The following is a 20,391-nucleotide window of genomic DNA, read 5'->3' on the forward strand; positions in this document are numbered from 1 at the left end:
CTTACAGCATTTAGAAGGTTTAATTTTGCACTGACTGAATTTTCACTACTCAGGATGAGCTAAAAATGAGTAGAGACAGGCTGCAGCGCATCACCACGAGATCCCCACGTGGGAAGCAACGGACAGTTCACCGAGGCTTTTCCCACTTCCTAGTCCGGTTAGACCCCGCCTCGTTCACTCATCAGTAACGTGTTAGTTTTGATATAAAGCCACGTCCTCTCACATGAATGGGCTACGTTGGGTTGTAGGTACCTTCACCGACATCTAATGTCTTTTGAAAAGTCGTGTTGTTTGTTAAGGCTATTTTAATTGCACCAGCAAGAAATAAAAACGCTGTAGAGATGGCATTTCATAGGCAACTCGGTGGAAATTGTAGCCTAATTTGACGATCATGTAGGGCAGGCTATGTAACAGTCGCGATGCATAACTCACATCCATCCTCATTTATTTATTGATTGGTTTATTGAGATCATAATAACCCCACCCCTTCCTCTCGCCACCGACACAGACACAGAGCCACCTTCTCAACATTGTAGCAACTGTCTCAAAATCAGTGCATTTTTAATGGAGCTGCAGTCTGAATGTAGCCTTGTGTTTTTGGTTGGTTGAGCATGTTTTTTTGGCACCGAATATCTAGGCCAGTAAAGGGTAGACATCTCTGGCCGGGTGATAGGCTATGCTTCCAGTCGAAAATCTTATAAACAAACACAAAAAACGTGTTTTTGGATTTGTAGAAAGCAGATGAGTCCATGCTGCCACACATTTAATCAAATTTGTTTGCTAATGAGGCAGGCATAGCTAGATAGCTGTAGCCTACATTTTAACCAATTATTCTCAATTATTTAGGCTATTTGTGCATGATACAAACACACTCACTGTCAAATCTAAAGTTTATGTTGTTGAGTAGTGGCTATTACTGGGAGTATAGTGGCTCCCAGTAGTAAACAGCACTCAATCACCAAAGACCTCCAACTTCCTGTTTAACATTTTGTTCTGGTGTCAGCAAGGCGTTAGGTCAACTTTATTTTGTGCTGCTATTTAAATAGAGTCTAAATGGTTTTGCTTTTGGTTATTTCACTTTCAACCTTTCAACGTTTCGCTGCCTTTTTTTTAACCAAAGAAACAATCTATTGTTTGCAGTAAAGTGAGGTAGTATTGATTACGATATTGATACAGCTCAGTGATGCAAGTCTCAGGGGAGTCTGAAGCAGGAAGCAGAGCTGGTTCCTTAATGTTACATACTAACTTCTTTTTTTTCTTTCTTTTTTTTATTATCTACGGTGTGTTTTGGTCGTGTTTTTTCCCCCTGTTCAGGCCTCTGACACCATGATGAAGAAGATGACCGGTAAAATCCTCCACAGGGAGCTTGCGCATTGGCTACTGGAGCCCAACCGCCATGGTGAACGTGTGACGTCATAGCCCGAGAGCACGGATGTGTGTGTGTGTATGTGTGTGTGTGAGAGAGAGGGAGAGGGGCAGAGAGAAGTGTGTTTGTGTGTGTGTGAGAGAGAGGGTGAGAATGTGAGTGTGATCGACAAGGTAGAAGAAGTGAAGGAAATACAAAGGACGAGGGAAGAGAAAGTCTCCGCGTGGGATTTTATACACGTCTGTAACAGTCTCGCGCAAACTTGCTCAGAGTTGTCCTCGCCGGCGCGCGGACTCCGCTCGAGGTGGGAACAAGCGAAAATAAAAAAATAAATAATTTTTTTTAACCGGGATGGTGGACTCCCGCTTCCCTCGCGGCCCGGGAATCACGCGCCATTGAAGGAGCGGGTGGGTGGGTGGGGGAAGTGGGGGGTGAGTGAGTGATATTGTGCATGCGCTTTGGCTCCACTGCGTGCACGCTCGGGTCGGTCGATACGAGCACACGGTGGCGTGGCTCTCGGCCTCCATTTGCCAGTTTGTGTTTATGTTCGACGGATCCGGAGAGGCTCGTTCAGCGGCGGCGACGAGGAGCAACAGTTGGAGTTTCACTTCACCGGGGGACGGTTGCTATTGTGTCGCCGCCGTGGACCGGGAGGTGCTCGACCGACGGTGAAAGGTGAGGCGTTAATGAAACCTGCAACTTTTCCAACTTGGTGAGTGGAGGAGCGGACGGCCTTCCTCTCCTCTCCCTCTCCCCCCGGTGCGCGAGGAAGAGGAGCTGTTGTCAAACAACTTAAATTGTTGACCTGGCTTTGTGCTTTAGGAGGGGGCAGAGTTAGACGGAGCACAGCTGAGGGGGGGTTGCGTTGTAAACATACAGGTAATCATTCATTTGAGGCGTCGTCTGGCCGATTAACACCTTTTACACGGTCGCATCTGTGTGTCGGTGTGAGTGTGTGAGCAGCAGCAGCAGCAGCAGCAGGACGACGAGGAAGCGGGTCACTTTATTTAGCCAAGGGGATGGATTCATTTTGGCGTAAAACGTGGAGACGATGCCCACAGTGTCTGTTTAGAGTCAGTCAAATACAGGCCTGTGTCCGAGCGCTTCAGCCATGTCCCCAGCTGGGCGAGAGCAGGCAGGCTATTGGTCAGTCACACCAAAGTGGTCCCACAGCCCACCACATCACGAAGGCAAAGTCCACTTAAACAGAGGAACTGTGAAACCTCACCTCACAACTACGAAACATAAGTAACCGTAAATTTTGTGCACGTGTTAAGTCAGGGAAAAAATTGATACAAATGATATAATGATGATTTTAGTGGTGGAGGTGGAGGTTAGTTTCTCTCTTCCCCAGGGGCGTTTTTTTCTTTTTATTATTATTTTTAATGTTTTATATTTTATTACTATTATCATTATTCACCGCTGCAGATATTGTTATTATATCAAAACATTAGGGGCGTGTATTGGCAAAGATTTGGCGATATGATTCATAGCCCGAAGGAGAGTGAGTATTATGATGTATTGCGATAGATTGGGATGGTGTAAGCAACACCCCCCACCCCACCCCACAAAAAACTCTCATAGTATAAAGAACACAAATAAATTCACTTTTTAATGTATTCAGGCTCAGAACAGTTGCACCTGTATTTGCATTTCACAGTTTTATTTTGATATTTCTTTTCTTATAGTCTACAAAACACTCCACTGTCACACTTAAAGACCGATTAAGGACAGGTTTCTTCAATTCCTTGAACAATCCTAGTGGAAATTAAACGTGTTCAATATAACTTGCCTGGTTAGATACATCTTAGAAACACGTTTTGCATATCCATACAAGCTAGAGCAAGTCATCACCAGCTGCTGCAAGGACCACATATGGCCCAGGGTTGTAAATAAATGATAATTTCTCCATTAGTAGCTAATTTATTTTTCAGAAGGGTATGGCCTATCTGAAAACTGCCCTGCAAATGGTTTGATTCTTATTGGAAATCCTGTTGGACACAATGAGCTGTCCGATGAAATCATGCAGATCAGATAACCTGAAATATGGCCCAGGTGCTCTTCAGCTTACAAAACCCTCACAGAGCCAGCAGCAACTCGAGAGACCAGTGGTTGGGTGCACTTGAATTTTGTATGATATATAAACAATGCTTTGATATTGACTGGAGTCATTTTATGTCCTCAGTTGATTCATAGAAAGAAAATGCGGTTTCATGTCTATCGCAGCAGCCAAATATAGCTTGGCATCTAATGCAGATGCTACAACAAGCTGGTGTAAGTCAGTAGCTCTTCACAGTGTTAGGTACACAGGTTCAGTGCAGGATTTAAGTGTTTGATTAAATGGGAAAGATCAAATTAAACTAGGTAACATTTTAAGAAAATTGTGCTATTATTTTATTGTCTTTGACCTGTAGAGATGCACATTTCCTGGTTGTACTCATCACTCAGAACATTTACATTTCTTGATTCATCTTTTGTGGCGCTTTCTTACCTGCCAGTGTTTTGAGTCTTGAGTGAGCTGCATTTACTTCTGTTACCATTCGTCTGCATTTTCTGATTGTGTTTTTTTTTTTCAATGTTCTGTCTCATCTGATTAGATCAATATCTCTGTCATGCATGTTGTACCACTTTAACACAGTTGTACTACATAAATGACACTGTTATTATATGATTTTCTCTTAGGTATCAAATGAGGTGGAGCAGCAGCAGCCGTTGATGATGCCGGCTACAGACCCTGAGCTCACATCCATGGAGGACCCCCATGCAGTGGAGGACGAGAAGGGGAGCCTGACAAACGCCCTCCCCTCAGTCCCTCCTACGACCATCCCTGCTTCGGCGCCTCCTTTCCCCACCGCTATAAGTAATTTCACTGGTGAGGCAGTGATAGAGAACAGAGCTGTCTCCATGGCAAGTAATGACTGCAGCTCAGCTCTGTCTTCACCTGCTGAGGCCAGCCCAGCTAAGCCCGCTGCTGTAACATCACCCACTACCTTGGAAGGGACCGCTGAAGCAAGTCCAGCTACCTCACACATTGCATCAGCGTCAGACTCCTTAAACTGCACAAGGACAAGCCTCGTCAACCTCCCAGAAACACTACAACCGTTGACTCTTGTGCCATCTCCTACGTTTGGCTGCCCAGACGCGGTAAATGACTTTCCTTCGTCGTTGACCTTCAAGGGCATCACGGTCACGCTGGAGAATAGCAATGTGTGGAAGCAGTTCCATGGCTGTGGAACCGAGATGATTCTCACTAAACAGGGGCGCCGCATGTTCCCTTACTGCCGATATCGCCTGTCTGGCCTAGACCCCGACCGCCAGTACAGTCTCGTCCTGTCTATAGTTCCGTTTGACAAGCGCAAGTACCGCTGGAACAAATCCCAGTGGGAGGTCGGAGGACAGACAGAGCACGAGCCCACTGGGGTGGTCCGGGCCTTCGTCCACCATTACTTATCTTGCAAAGGCTCGGACTGGATGGGAACTTTGGTGTCTTTCTACAAACTCAAACTGACCAATAATACCGGGGACAGCGACGGCCATATAATCCTTCACTCCATGCATCGCTACATTCCTCGGCTACATGTGATACCCGTCCCGGAAGGGGCCACGCCCACACCTGACTGTCCCGTGGTCATCGGACCGGAGTGCATTATCTTCACTTTTCCACAGACTGAATTTATGGCTGTGACAACTTATCAGAACTTTCGCGTCACGCAGCTGAAAATTAATTACAATCCCTTTGCGAAAGGCTTCAGGGAGGACGGGCACAACCCCCGGCTACAGAGGGTCACTGCAGAGGTTCGGCCCGTGGTGAAGTCGGTCACCGAGCCCATCCCTGTAGAGGAAAATGAAAGCAAAATCGTTGTAGAGGAAAATGAAAGCAAAGAGGAGGCTGTCGATCTCAGGTTAGTTTTGTATGTTTTCCACATCTGATCACTTTATTTTACAGGTGACAAGTTGTTGGACTTTTGTAACCATGAGCTTCAATATCATCAGCTTGAAAATGTGCATGTGCATGTGATTATGTTGGTGTTTAAAAAGGTTTTCAGATTCACTGCTTTAAACTAATTACAACTCTTGTAATAAGTGATGGAAACTGTAATGAAGATAATGAAATTAATTAAGTAACCTTAACCTAGAGATTGGAATTTTAAAAGTGTGTTATGAGACAAATTAGCACATCGGATTAAAGTAGTTTGCAAAACATCACTTTTCATTTCAGCTAAAATCAGTTTGACGGTCTTGACCAGGACCATGAATTACATTCATGCCAAGAAATAATTGACTTGACCAAAAGCACTGTTTGTTGCTACAGCAAGCCTGTTATGTTGTATTGATTTGTAATAGCATGTGAGGAGGTTTACGACTGAGAGTACAGGGCTCCAGACTGCCCCTTGTGCATGTGCAACCAGTAAATTTGCCTCTTTATTTTAAACACTGGTGAAACATGGATGGGACAACTCAAAGAATCTAGAAACTGTCATTACAGGTGGCAGGCCAATGAATGTGAGGATCATATATGAGAAGAAAATGTGAATATTTGATTTGCGATTTATGTTGTGCGCCCCTATATTTTCTGCTTGTGCTCCTAAAAACTAAGTATGGGGTCCTCTGTACGCTGTACTCCTAGTTAAAAAAAAGTTAGTCTGGAGCCCTGGAGTATCAGGCTTAGAATTGGAAGATGCGTATATTAAAATTTAAGTGTGTTGTGCAATGACAAGTACATGGATGTTATTAGGGAAATATGTGTCAATTAAACTGTAGGAATTATCTTGTTAAATAATCATCGCTACATGCTGTGCCATTACAAATTTAATATAGTTTTGAACAAGACTACATTAAGTCCTTTTCACACTTTATGTGCTAAGTATGTAATAAACTATTCCCTTTTATGTGTCTCACAGCATGAAGAATCATATCGTTCCTGCTCCTCTCTCAAATGTGCAAGCAACTAGACTGGTCCTGAAGCCCATAATGTCTACTCCTGCCAGTAACGAGGAAACCTATGTCCCATGCATAAGGGGAAAGCATGCTCTTGGCGAGCTCGTGCTCGTCCAAGATCGTCCACTTGTGGAACCTAAGGAAGAAAACCACACACCAAAAGCCATACCCACCACTCCTACCTCCACAACGTCTACCCCAAAGACATCGCCATGGATCCGCAAAAAGAGGAAGAGGATTAACAGGCATTGGGCAAATTCCCGGGGAAAAGAGTGGAAAGCTGCTGCTGCCGCCGCCTCTCCCAAAGTAACCCACAGCCCATCACTGACCGTGTCTTTGCAACCGGAGCTGGATGATGTAGAGGGCCTGCTGTTTGTCTCATTCACCTCCAAGGTAAAATACTGCAAATTATTACTGCTAAGAATGCCCAGCAACATATCAGCACCTCCCCACTGGGTTTGTTTCCATTAATACATATGGTACCTCCTCCAGTGATCCACTGCATGTCAAATAAGCCACTTCAGTTTTCACAGAATTCCTAAAATGGTATTTGCTGCTGTGTGACAGGATGGTTTTGAGGACACTGTGCTGAAAGTCTTGTAAAGTATATAGGCTGTAATCTTGTTTTGTGTCACAGGAAGCTCTTGATGTTCATGTCAGGAACAGGCCGGCCAGCTCTCCAACACCTGTGTCTCCAGTTTCCCCAGTGTCTCTAAAGCAGCTAACACAAACAGGTAAGGTACAGGTACTGTTTTGGGTGTTGAACCTTTATTATTCTGTTGTAGACTAGTTGTAATTTCCTTCCTTACAATGAAGCAAATGGCATCTCGTCTGTGGTGTTTCAGTGGAGGTGATCACAGAGACTGTAGAGGAAAAGATTTCACACCTGGAGGCGATCCTGCTGCAGGATCTCGGAGTTCTCAGACACAGACAGGTCATCCATCCCGTGCTGCAGGAAGGTGAGACTCATATAAATAATGAATAATAAGAATAATAAAAATGTGATGTGAATATGCTCTGCCTTTACTCATTTTTTCTCCCTTTTGTAGTGGGTTTAAAGCTGAGCTCCATAGACCTGAACAAGTCCATTGACCTGAAGTATCTGGGGGTTTCTCTGCCTTTGCCTCCAATCGCACAACCAGAGCAATGTGATGCCACAGCTTTGTCTCCTGCTGGTAAGCAGAACTGATCGTTGGCAGTGCATGCACGCTTTAAAGTATATTTTTCAATTTGTGATGGTGACAGTGTAGTCATAATTAAAAAAAGCAATTAATATCAAGATGTAGCGTAGAGTTTACTGTTTCAGATAGGCTGGTCCTCTCGGGAAATGTGACTGAGTAATGTTCAAGAAATTAAGTTGAACTCTTAAGTGTTACTGAAAGGAGGGACTTTCCCCTTCACACTTCAAGGCTCAACTTATTGAACTTGAAAGATGGTGCACAGAAGGACGAATCAAAACACACTTAGTTTCTGAGTGCATTTGTAGAGATAACTGTAATGTTTGGAGTTATAATTTTGGTATTTACAGTATTTACATACATAAGTTCTCTGTCATTACTCATTGATGCTTTCTACTTTGTTTCAGAAGATGCCTTAATCCCTGTACATATGTGAACAAGTGTTTTATTCCCACTATTGCTCCTGCAGTACAATTTTTAGACTCTCCCTCTCATTTCCCTTAAATTAGACAGCACATTTACAAGGTAGCCTTTACGTGTTGACATCGAAATATGATGCTTCCATCTGTGGATTGTCAGTCAAATTGTCAATTGTTAGTTTATAAATAATCCTCAGAGGAGGGTTTGAAATGTACAGCCTGTGTTTCAAGCACGAGGGCCAGAAATTGTCATCAAATTGGCCAGAGGGGTCTGGTACTGTGTAGTTCCCAGAATGCCCCTTCTTTTTGTGTAATAGGATGTGAGCCTCCCCCTCCTTATGCATAAGAACACAGACCCTGTCCAGTTGTGGTATTAACATGACAGCTACAGGTGTGAACAGAGACATATTGAGGACGCTTTTCAAATCCAATCACTCAGACCACAGTCAGAGGTCTGGGCCTCATGTGATCTCACCGTTTTAGCAGTGTCAACACAACCGTGTCCTGGGCCACACACACACACAGACACATCAGACAGGACTCATTTATTTGCACACGGAAGTCACAAGTAGTCAGTGGATGTGTGCCTTACCACTTGTGATTGTATCACTCATGTTTTTGGGCCTGAACACGGCCATAATCAGGCATCCACAATGTTATTTACTGTGAGTGATACACAATTGCCCCCCCCCCACACACACACACACACACACACCCCGAAAAAATCACAGAAGACACAAACAGTAAAACCACAGGAAGTGGTTAATAATGGTTTAAATCTTGTTGCCCAGAGGATAGCTATTACTATCAACCAATGCAGCACAATGTCAACTTTATTTCTGTCTGTGAAAACACACAGTATCCTTCAATATAGTTTTCCTTTCAACAACGAGAGTAAAATGGCAATCTAATCTGTTTGTAGAGTAGCACTTCAAGCAGAATTGTGAAGCATTGAATCGGTGTGTACTGTGCTCTTTAACCGAAGGCTAACAGAGTGTGCCTCCTTCACAGAAAAGAGATTACCCTTCATCTCCAGGACAGGAAAGACAAGCGACATTACAAAAATAAAAGGATGGAGAAACAAGTTCATAAAAAGGAAAGAAACGTCTTCTTCCGACTCTGATGGTGAGGTTTTCTCGTCTTGTTGTAGTATCTGCAGTGTCTCCTTTTATCATGCAATGGGATTAGTATAGTCATTCTAATTACCAAAAGATTAACTGAACTGAAACCAGTGGAATATATTTGTGTCTGATTTATTATTCCCCATTGATAAATTAAAGTCCCTTTTATTCTTCCCCTCCAAAAGGATTACAAAGGAACCTATCTGCCTTCTGTAGCAATATGTTGGATGAGTACTTGGAAAGCGAAGCTCAGCAAATTAGTGAACGGGCTGCTGCCTTCTCCACAAACCCAGAGGGCTCAGTGGCCTATCAGCTGCCTGCTAAAAGCTCAAGCTACGTGAAGACCCTGGACAGCGCACTTAAGCAGCGAAACACTGCTTCCAGATTCACATCGAGGGCCAGCAGACCTTGTCCCCTTTCCCACAAACCCCTGCTGTACTCTGCCCTGACCTCATCGGCGCCTCCTCTGGCCAGCTCTGCAACACCTGTTCAAGCTGCAGCTCAGTCCTTCCAGCAGGCAACTGCTTCACAGAGGTAAGAAAGGACATGTTTGAAATGCGTCTTATTTTTTAGATTTTCAACTTTTTTCACCTCTGAGGTTTTCTCATTTTCTTTATTTAACTTTATTTACTTTTCCATAAAAAAAGTAATATTTAAACATAGATATTCTTGGCAACCACACAGAGAATATATAGTAATAGCTTGAGGAAGTTAAATCTAAAATTACCACTTAAAACATAATTTAACACATTTAATTAAACAAATGCCCTTTGTTCTTGTTTCAGCTTTTAACACTTTATATTGATTTTTAACACGTGTTAATTTACAAATTAGTTGTGTTTGTTATTTTAAGAGGCCAAATCTGTATTTAAACTGAGCTTATGTTTTGGTTTGGTCTCATTTGTTGTGTGGACTTGATGCTACTGATTGCATGAGTTGGAGCATGCTTAATTTGAGAGGACTTGCATATTAGAAATCTAAAAGCCCTTTTCTTTAGGAGCACATGCCTATATATATATATATATATATATATATATATATATATATATAGGTTTCCATGTCAACATTCCTTCTTCATTCTGTCTTAAAAACGCTTTGCTTTTTTTCTCAACTCAAACCCACACATCAGATCAAAACAGACAACTCAATGCGTATGTTTTACTTCAGGTGTAAACAATCTTTTGCTACAATATTTTTTAAACTCAGAAGATCTGGACAACATGATTTTGGTCATTTTGAACAAGCATGTGATACACATACAACCTAATTCTTACACCCCACCCACACTCCCCACTCTCTTTCTGGCTTGGTCTCTCTTCAGATCACCTCAGTACCAGCCAGCTGTCGGCCAGAGACCAGCCATGAGCCCTGGGCTGAGCCAGTGGATGGCACACAGACCCACAGGCCTCACCAAGGGGCAGACCAATATCTTGCAGATGGAGTTTTCAGCCTTGAACAAGGGTCTGGACAGAACACAGCTGACCCCAGACAGGGTGTCGGTGGCCCTGTCTGTAATCTTGACAAAACAGGTATGGAATATATTGTGTAAGCAAAAAAAACTAACTTTAAAGATAACTTGATTTGCGTCACGTGAAATGTCCTCTGTTTTTTTCAGATGTTTTACAAGCCGAACGTAAAATCACCCAAATATCCGAAGGATCCAGTTGAGGGATCTGAATGTGGTCAGGAGTTCTGCAGACTAGGTTGTGTGTGCTCCAGTCTCCAGCAACTGAACAGAGGTCCACTCCACTGCCGACGGCCTGAGTGCATGTTCGGATGTGGCTGCTTCAAACGCAAGATCACCAAGCGCACTTCTGCAGGGGAGAAAGAACAGATCCAACCTGTTTACTGTAAGATCTTTTTTTTTTAATATAATTTTTTATTATAAGTAGTTCCGACCAAACAATCTGATTGGTCATCAAGAAATTTAGAACGTGCTCAAATCAGCATGACAGCAAGCCTTACTCACCACTAAAAATATTTCTCTGCCATGTCATGTTGTTGTATCCATCTCCATGGTAACATGGATTTTTATTTTTATTTTTTAGAAACATTATTTTACTCATGAAAATAAATCAGCAAACCACATCAACCTCCTGTAGAGTGTTCCTGTCAGCTGCCAAAGTCGGATTTATAGAGCAATTAAATTAACGTGTTTTAGTTAATGCTGTAAACTGCCCTGTCTTAGCTGAGAGGGTGTTCCCTTCCATCAACATGAATATATTGTGATAATACATTTTTTTATTTATTATCCTTGAGGGTGTGGTTTAACGTCATTTGAGCACGACAGTGATGTGCTCAGGACCGAGGCGCTTGTGCCAAGGTCCGCAATGTCTCTGCAATTCCGATGTCTAAGTGTATGGCTGTGAGTGATTTAAATACGATATTAGCCTTTTGGATTGCTGCATTTGTTTCTGTTTTTTGCTTCTGTTTCCAGCTCAGTTGGGTCACAACCGCCAGTAACTCAGAACTGTTAATGAGATGCTTTTATCCCTCCTCCAGCTATGACTAATGTGGTGCATCTGGTCCAACCTCACCCAGGCTTCCACTCAAAAAAACTGTGGAACTTTGATATTCGTGATGTGGATCAAGACCCGCTCTCTGTCCCCAAAACCTCTCAGAATCCACTCCCTCCAAAGGGCCCCAAGGCACCGCGTGCTCATCCAACACCACCGGTAAGAAAGCTCTCTCTTGTTGGATGCTTGTCCACATCTCTTTTTTTTAATTATTTGTTCATTAGGCACTTCTTGCAATTGAATTTTAATTTGAACAAAAATTACAAAATTATTGAAATCGATCGTTTCAGATAAGAGAAGAGGACAAGGATCCAGTGTATAGATATTTGGAGAGCATGATGACGTGTGCACGGGTCAGAGAGTTCAACAGCTTGCCTCCTCCTGAAGTTACCATAGAGCCAAAGATAGTTGACACAAAACAGAAGAAGACCACCACTGATGACCAGCCAAGACACTACTACAGAACTGTTAAGAGTAGAAAACCAGGTAAAGAAAAAAACAAGGTTTTTCTAGACATAAGTTCATGTTGTGTTTGTGCTGTTAAACTTCCACCAGCCACTGAAAACACCTACTTAAATCTCTATTGTCATGTTGTTGTGTTTATTTTCCCACTCTGCACGACTTAATTTCTTGTGTCCCTCAGCTGACGGGTCCGGTCAGGAATCTACAGGCAGTGAAGCAGACGCAAGGAAGCAAGTACAGATCCAGTCAGCGTGTCAGTGGGACAAGGACCACAAAATGGTCCTGGACAGTTTATGTCGGCGCATAAATCAGAACAGGTTGTCTCAGCGTTACTACATCGGACCGTACCGCATCAGCCCAGTCTCCAAGATCTTCATGCAGAAGCCCAGTGGTTCCATTGTCACCTACAGGGTAGGTCACTGAGAAGTAGTGTGTTCACATGGGTGTGTTTACATGTTTAAAGGGATAGTTCAACATTTTGGCAAAGTGGCCCGTTTCCATAATCCCTATAGTTTTAGGAGTAGGTTCGTTACCTAAAACAACTCTGTCTCTTAACGTTCTGTTATTATTTCATAGCGCGGTGAATGTGCAGGTCACAACTTGTCCACCAGAGCGTTTGGGAGTTGTTGGATTGTGTATTTGATGAGCTTGATGAGGGAAACCAAGAAATTCCATGAGCCTCCTTAGCGTAGCTCTGAGCAGCTCACGGCTCTGCTCCGCCGTTCTAAAAACAGCTTGCACTGACAATTAAAGGTAACAAACCTACTCCTAAAACTATAGGGATTATGGCAATGGGCCAATTTGCCAAAATGTTGAACTATCCCTTTAAGTCTAGTATCTACTTGTGATATTTGGAAAGATGAGTTTCTAGTAAATGCTGTATTGTTGGTGTTGATGTTGATTGGTGAGCATAGCAACTGATGTCTGAGTCATATTCAGCTTCAGCCTGGACATAGAGCACTAGAGGGTTAGTTCAACATTGCTGACCTGATGTCAGTGTGACAACAACAGGTCTTTTCTTTGTGTATTCTTGCACAAGCACAGCGCAAATAAAAAATAGGCAAGAATATTTAGATCACAGCATCTCACACAGGCAGCATGTAATTTACTTACTGGCTTATTAGCTTATTTTTGGATTTACTTCTTAATCAGTCCAAAATAGTGTCATTAAAATAATGAATATTGTAAGTTTTCAACAAATGTTCTGAATTAGTGTTTGCCCTTGTTTTATAACTGAAACTAAAAACATATCTCCTGTACTCACCGCTCTTTTAGGTTCTCATTAGTAAACCATCAAAAGCCAGTGATAGTGAGGAGGACAGATCTGACGACAGTGATGAGGAAAATCTTACCAATAAAAGCTTCGATGGAGAGATCAGTGCAGAACAGGAGGAGGACGGTCTAACTGAGGAGCCAGCGATAACGTATGGAGTCACACCTTTCCTGAGTGGAGTTTTACCTGCTGGCAGACTGACCGCCAGCACCAAACCAGCTGACTGCCAAGCATCTGGACTCATAGAGGTCAGGCAATAATAATAAAGGAAAGTGTTTGAAATTGAAAATGTAATTCTGACATTATTAAGTTATACCATATTTATTTTCTTTTACAGGTAAATGGCAAATGTTACAATCAGGCCAGGCTGCTGCTGGGGAGCATGGGATCTCTACATCCAGCGAACCGCCTCGCAGCATACGTTACAGGCCGATTACATGCTCCTGCCGACATTGCTCATAAAGACGCTCGGAAACCAAACCCCGCACAAAAAAACAACACTCCTAGTGCCTTGCGGATAAAAGCCACAGGCACAGTGGTACCTCCAATTATCAGTGCAAAGCCAACCACTGATCTGACGATACAAACACCAGCACTAGGTAAGATTGTCTCTGTTCTTAGACCATAGCACAAGCACTTAGTTTTAAACTGATTGCCTCCCAGAGGTGAGAAAAGTGATAAACAGACACACACACACACTTCCATTTGTTTTTCTCCCCATTTCATATCAGTTCCTGGTATAAACACGGAGTGAGAAAAAAGCAGCATTGTGTTTGTATCAACATTAAGTAAAACACTGCTAATAGTCTTAATTCCCATTATTAAAGAATCAAAGGAAACACCTCCTTGTATTTGGTTCCCCAGGATTTGGCTTTGTAGATTGACGTTCTTTTGATGTCTTATGTTGTAATAATTATTCCTTTGTCTCACCACCCTCCTCTGCATTGTTTTGTTACTTTAGCTCCGCTGCAGCCTGACGATCTGAGGAAAGGATTCACCAGCCTGCAACAGGTCGCACAAAACCTCTCCATCTTTAACCCACTCCGTTCATTCATCTCTAGCCAACTGCGCTCGGGCAGTTCCTACCAGGCCGGCTCCATGTCCTCGCCTGTCTCGCTCACCGTCTCCCAGTCGCTAAAAACCCCTAGCTTCCTTGGACACAGCGGGACCTGTTCATTCAGGATCTGCCCTCCAACCAACCAAAACACCGGAGCCCAGGACCTACCAGGAGTGGCCTTGCCTGGGGGCTTCACTCTGTTCCAACTCCCGAAGCCTGGGGCTGACGGAGTTGCACGAAAACCAGAAACTGTAAACACCACAGACATCTCTTCTGTTGATAAAGCCGTACCACCAAGAGAGGCTTTATTTAATTTTATCCGTGAGGCTGATTTGGATGCTAATTGGCTTGGTTTGGAAGTTCTTAACGAAGGTAAAAACCTGTGCAGCAACGTGTCGGTGGAGCCCAGCTCCTCGTCTGAGCTGGCGTGTACTGAGAAGACGCCGACCGACGAGAGTGATGAAGTCATCAGCAGGCAGGTGGAGTCCAACCCGGATATCGCCTCAGACGGAGAAAGCTCTGACTCCTCAGACTACTGTGGTGACGAAGATGTACGTTTACTTTTATGTGAAATTATATAGCATAAACCAAAACTCAGTACATGATTATGTGTTTGCTATAATTGTTGTCATTGTCACAGTTGTAAAAACTGCACTTTGTTTGCTTTAGGAGGAGCAAGTAGACATCGAGACTGTGGAGGAACTAGGGCAACAAATGGCCATCACAAAAATGAGGGAAGCTGTTAAGAGGATGTTGCAGGAGGCTCGGTAAGACATGTGTGCTCAGAAAGAGGGGGTGTGTAACTATGTGTATGGTTTGGATGTGTTTAAGTTCTAATTGTGTTATCCTCTTCTTTACCTTCAGTGATTCCAGTGATGAACTGAGCACCAAGGTACAGAACCATCCTCTATTAAAATGACTTTGACACGTCTAATATTCACATTCATATTCACTGATTATTTCATTTCATGAGGGTTAATGAGTTTGAATCTTGAGTCTGATATAATGTGTTTAACATACAGGACAATGTGTGTTTTGAACATGGTTCACCTCCACAGGACGTTAATGTTGACGACAAAAAGAGGCGAACCAACCACTCGGTGGTAGAAAGGCAGCGACGCTCTGAACAGCGGGGCCTCTTCGACAAACTCCAGACTGTCCTGAAGAGTGACCCCAGGTCCCCCAGACACCACCTTCTCACCATGGTCAGTCCCACATAAGGCTCAAAACATTTTCCTAGTTAAAGGGATAGTTCAACATTTCGGCAAATTGGCCCATTGCCTTAATCACTTCAGTTTTAGGAGTAGGTTTGTTACCTTTTGTTGCCAGCTAGCCTGATCCTCCAGTCAGTGCCCCTGACCAAAGGCACTGGCTCATAATTTGGAGTTGGTCCCCGGGCGCTGCACCGTGGCTGCCCACTGCTCCTCAGGGATGGGTTAAATGCAGAGAAATTATTTCACTGTACTAGCTGTATATGTGACAAATAAAGTACCTTTACCTTTAATTGTCAATGCAAGCAATTTTTAGAACTGATTAAATATACAATCCAACAACTCCAAAACGCTCTAGTGGGCAAGTTGTGACCTCCACATTCACCACGCTATGAGATAAGTTTTTTCGAGGTAAATTCATGCAAAACTGCTGATGCGCGTTCCCTTCGCGGGCAGTTTTTCGGCAAGCAGTCTCTGCATTTACCTTGAAAACAACTCTGTCCCGTAATGTTCCATTATTATCTCATAGCGTGGTGAATGTGCAGGTCACAACTTGTCCACCAGAGCATTTTAGAGTTGTTGGATTGTGTATTTAATCAGTTCTAAAAATTGCTTGCACTGACAATTAAAGGTAACGAACCTACTCCTAAAACTATAGGGATTATGGCAATGGGCCAATTTGCCAAAATGTTTAACTATCCCTCTAAGTGATGGGGGAAAAAATAGTATTGACTGTGTATCTCTGCAAGTATGTGACATCACCTGTTCCCAATGAGCCCCTCACACCAGCAGAAAGAATATTGCACATCCCTAATTTTAAATGTATGCAGATCCTCAGTCAGGGCCTAAGCCAGTACGCCAGTAAGACTGTAGTTTTAAGGACTTAAGATAATTAAGGCTGTTGTGAATGGCTTCAGAGAGTTGAAATTGTGCTGCTGCACGTTCATACTTTTAATTTTTACATGTAAAAAATTTACATAATTCTTCATTACATCTCAGAGCCTGTTTGAACCAAGTTTTATTCACCAGTTGTAACTGCACATACAGACTTTGAATTGTTCAACTTACCTCTCTCCTACATACGAGAACAACTGTCATGTTTTTTAAAAGGTCTAAAACGACGTTGTCTTTATCAAACAGCCATATGTGGTTAACTGTATCCAGTTCAGGTTTGCTGGGGTAGGGAGTGTAAATTGTTGTATCCTGAACACATGTTCAGGATCAATACATGTCTGTCCACACTAACTCCCTGTTCACCCACTTCAGTATTTATACCTTCTGATCCATTCACAGTTTTTCTGTCCATATGTCTGCCCATATGTTATATATAATATGGTAATGTTTGTTAGATCCCAATAGGTAAAGGGAAGGAGATGTTACATATAGGCATATGTGATGATCGATGTTGGAGGACACCAAGTGGTGTCTTGCATGTCAACCTGCAAGTCAGTGACGGGGAAGTTCATGGCTCTGTGTAGGGAGACTTAAGCGCATGCGCAGGAGTGTTTGTTTTTGTTAATAAAGTTCATGCTGAAACAACCATCTGATGTGGGTTTTCCTGTTTCTGCAGGCTCTAAAAGAAATCCAGAATCTGGTCGAGACCTCCAAGTGTCTGGAGCAGAAGAAGAAGAAGCTGACTGACACACAGTCAGTGTATCTGAAGGAGCTCTCTCGTCTGTCTGGTATGAACAGTTTGTCTTGCTGCATGTTGAACTGGAGGAATAAAATGCAGCCGCTCACGTCTGGAAGAACTGATTGAGTGATGTGTGTGCACACGGTGTCTGAAGCTGCCCTCACTGAATTCTCTTTTGTCTGAAATGTCTCCTCTTTTAGGAAAGCCAGAGATTCTGATAAAGCACAAGCTGATGGACATCTGCAAAAAGCAGAAGATGAGAGAGCAGGCGATGAAGTGGAGACCTATCTTTTCCAATCTGCTGCAGTCCAGAGCCGCTTACCTGCAGGCCAACGCCCCACAGCCCACGGCCAAGCCCCCACCCCTGCTACAGCCCGACTTCTGCCTCGCTAAAGCTGCAGCCCAAAACAACGGACACCAGGTGAAGCCCCAGCTACAGCCCCAGCTACAGCCTAATCCTCAGAGGAACCAATCCAGCGTCCACACACCTGTGTGCCCGCCCACACAGAAACCACAACCAGAGCAGCATCAGGAGGCACCCGAGGCTCCGGCACAGGCCGCCCAGACTCGGGTCCCATCAGCCCCTGCTGCTGCGCCTCAGGTCCCATCAGCCCCTGCTGCTGCGCCTCAGGTCCCATCAGACCCTGCTGCGTCTCAGGTCACTGCAGCCCAGGACGGAGCCTCACAAGTAACCTCAGCAACCACTTTCCAAAAGCTGTGCGTTCCACCGCCCATGACTCTCCCTCTGATGCGCTCGAAAACCGGCAGGCTCATACTTCCCTCATCTCTGAAACCACGTAAGTAGCCACATTAACACATCCTCAGTATAACCTCAATCCAATGTGTCGCTATGATATTAAATATGTGTTTTTCCCCTCTCGCAGTCGGTCAAGGCTTCTACACTCTGACGTATATGGAAGCCAAGAAGACAGGAGAGGGAGAGGTCAGCACTGCAGCTAACGCGCAGCCTTCTGACGTCGACTCTGAGAGCCAGGATAAGAGCAGTTCTGCACCTCAACACCCGCCAGGATCTGAAAACAGCTGTATTGTAGAGGAGGACAAAACTAAACCATCTAGCTCTGATCCAGAGTGTTCAGCTACAGCGGCCCCCCTGTCTGCGCTCAGCTTTGTTAAATCACTCTATCAGCATTCAGCGTCCGCCGAGAAGAAACAGGAGGGGGGCACGGCAGCCGGCTCCGACAAAGCACCGACAGCCGTCCGCTTGAATTTTAACTTTAGGAAAAAGGCTTCTAATTCAGCCATCACTCAACCCAACCGTAACCCTCCCACCATGGGCCGCCGCAGGGGCAGGCCGCCATGGAAACATCTTCGATCTGAGGGTAAAAACAAAGGTCGAGCTGTGGCAGGAAAAAACAGGGAAGGTGAACCAACAGAAACAGAAGCCGAGGCCACGGCAGAGACCGTCGGCGATGCAACAGAGAACCCCGTACCGGTGAAGCGGCCCAGGGGAAGGCCCCCGAAGACCAGGGCCGGCCCGGGGCGGCCGCCCGCACATGGAGGGAGCGGCTCATCGAAATCCAACGAGGACAAACCTTTCAGACCTGTGTGCAATTTTAAAAGCCCTGAACCTAATGCAGCAACAGCTTCACGTGGGGGGAAAACCAGATCGAGGCCATTAACGCGCGGCTCTTTAGGAAAAGACTTCCCCAGTGCCAAGAAACGCTCCTGGATAGACATAGAAAAGGAACTGGACCCAGAGCTTGAGGATGAATAGTTCTCATATCTTCCCGTTGCGCACATTGTTTAACCTCAGTTAGTCTCACACTGAAACCTCAAACCTCTCTGAGGCAGCTGCATCTGTCCCAGCATCGTCCTCTTCAGTCTTACTCACGTGGAGGAGTTTGTGTAGTGTGAACAAGTAGCATAGGTGATTGAAAGCCTCACCAAATGTGCCTGTGTGTAAACCCAAAGGACCAGAGACACCGTTAAACACTTGAAGCTGCTCTTTTCTATATACATTAGCTCATGCAACTCAGTGGACTCCTTTCGTACGACAGAGACAGGCTGTTTTCTGCTATAAAGATATAAGAGAAAGCATTAAGTGACCTGCTGAATGTATGAATGAAATTTATGCTAACTCCCCCGTCAGTTTTGATGTTTCCTTGCTTGAATGTCGCCTACATCATTCATATTCATTTCTTGTTCAGATTTATTCAAATCATGTTTTTGTTGAAGTCATTTATTACTAATCTGTTTTATGCAAATGAAAATAAACTGTACAGATTACGTTAATTGAATTTGTTGAGCCTTGCAGGGTAAGTAAAATATCTCTATCCTGGAAAGGGTCCGACAACACACTGCTCCATTAACTCTGTAAAATGTAAGCGTTAACATTTGTCCTATTTTTTTCAAGAGCTAGTTTGATGAATAATTCCTCAGTAGATTGTTTTTTTTTGTTGTCGTTTGTTTTTTGTCACTAACTCGGTGAAAAACATTTTGTAGCACTTTATGTTTTGTTTTAGTATGTGTTTGTATAGTGACAGTAATGATTTGTACTTTGGGGGTTCGTTCAATAAGCAAGTAATCAGAATCAAAGCTGTTAGCCATGTATCTAAAAGAAATATACCTGTAAATATTGTATCTCCTTTTTTAATTGCAATATATTTTTGTTGTGGAGGATTTTTGAGACACTGGTTGTTCCTCTTACTTCAGTTAAGATGAAAATGTGAAAAATCATGTGGCTTTTGAAATCAATAAAGTCTACTAGCATTTACCACAGCACCCTGCAGTCCAGTCAAAAACAGGCATTTCATGTTCTTGACACAGCATTAAGCGCTGGAAATAGAAATCTAACAGCATTCCTCAGGAAGAAACATTACTGTCACCATGAAGAGAAATTACATATTGTTTTAAAAAATCATTAAAATACTGAATTGAACTTGTTTTTGACACAATTGGCCTCTGATTTTTTTGTTTGATTCTCAATTTACACTTGAAACAGATGTGACGCTAATCTCATCTTCACTAATGGCTGTGAAGTAGACAACAATTAAAGCTCTTTGTGTGGTCACAACACTCAGTCAGGCTCAACAGTCCATATCAGTGCAGCCCATTGTGTTGAGGCTATCACTCCCTGACTGACAGCAGTTGAATCACACATTTAAAGCTCGAGTGCAAATTATTGTCTTATCTGTAACCAGTCGAATGGAAATGAAGCTCAGCACGACCCACTGTGTCAACCTGTGTAGTACAGCCT

General features: G+C 43.6%; 1 protein-coding gene across 2 annotated transcripts; it reads left to right on the plus strand.

Annotated features, from left to right (window-relative positions):
• The first annotated feature begins 1,805 nt into the window (after window positions 1-1,805).
• mgab (MAX dimerization protein MGA b) lies at window positions 1,806-20,060 on the plus strand. 2 transcript variants are annotated; one of them, XM_084001065.1, is made up of 22 exons: window positions 1,806-2,041; window positions 4,049-5,268; window positions 6,268-6,697; window positions 6,942-7,038; window positions 7,150-7,263; window positions 7,354-7,479; window positions 8,913-9,026; window positions 9,208-9,556; window positions 10,344-10,551; window positions 10,638-10,872; window positions 11,525-11,697; window positions 11,829-12,024; window positions 12,182-12,411; window positions 13,276-13,521; window positions 13,611-13,872; window positions 14,235-14,881; window positions 15,000-15,097; window positions 15,195-15,222; window positions 15,389-15,535; window positions 17,112-17,223; window positions 17,375-17,971; window positions 18,059-20,060. In XM_084001065.1, the coding sequence occupies exons 2-22, from the start codon at window positions 4,082-4,084 to the stop codon at window positions 18,907-18,909; spliced, it is 6,447 nt and encodes a 2,148-aa protein (XP_083857191.1). In that variant the 5' UTR covers window positions 1,806-2,041; window positions 4,049-4,081; the 3' UTR covers window positions 18,910-20,060. The 2 variants fall into 2 exon arrangements, with proteins under 2 accessions (XP_083857191.1, XP_083857192.1); XM_084001066.1 differs by having other exon boundaries at window positions 11,564-11,697.
• Window positions 20,061-20,391: the final 331 nt, after the last annotated feature.

The sequence above is a fragment of the Trachurus trachurus genome (genome assembly GCF_905171665.1).
Source record: "Trachurus trachurus genome assembly, chromosome: 24".
NCBI classification, from domain to species: Eukaryota; Metazoa; Chordata; class Actinopteri; order Carangiformes; family Carangidae; genus Trachurus; species Trachurus trachurus.

Coding starts and splice junctions, on each gene's coding strand:
- mgab (XM_084001065.1), top strand. CDS start 4,082: ATGATGCCGGCTACAGACCCTGAGCTCACATCCATGGAGGACCCCCAT. Junction 7,264..7,353: donor CCATCCCGTGCTGCAGGAAG/GTGAGACTCATA, acceptor TCCCTTTTGTAG/TGGGTTTAAAGCTGAGCTCC. Junction 15,223..15,388: donor GTGATGAACTGAGCACCAAG/GTACAGAACCAT, acceptor TCACCTCCACAG/GACGTTAATGTTGACGACAA.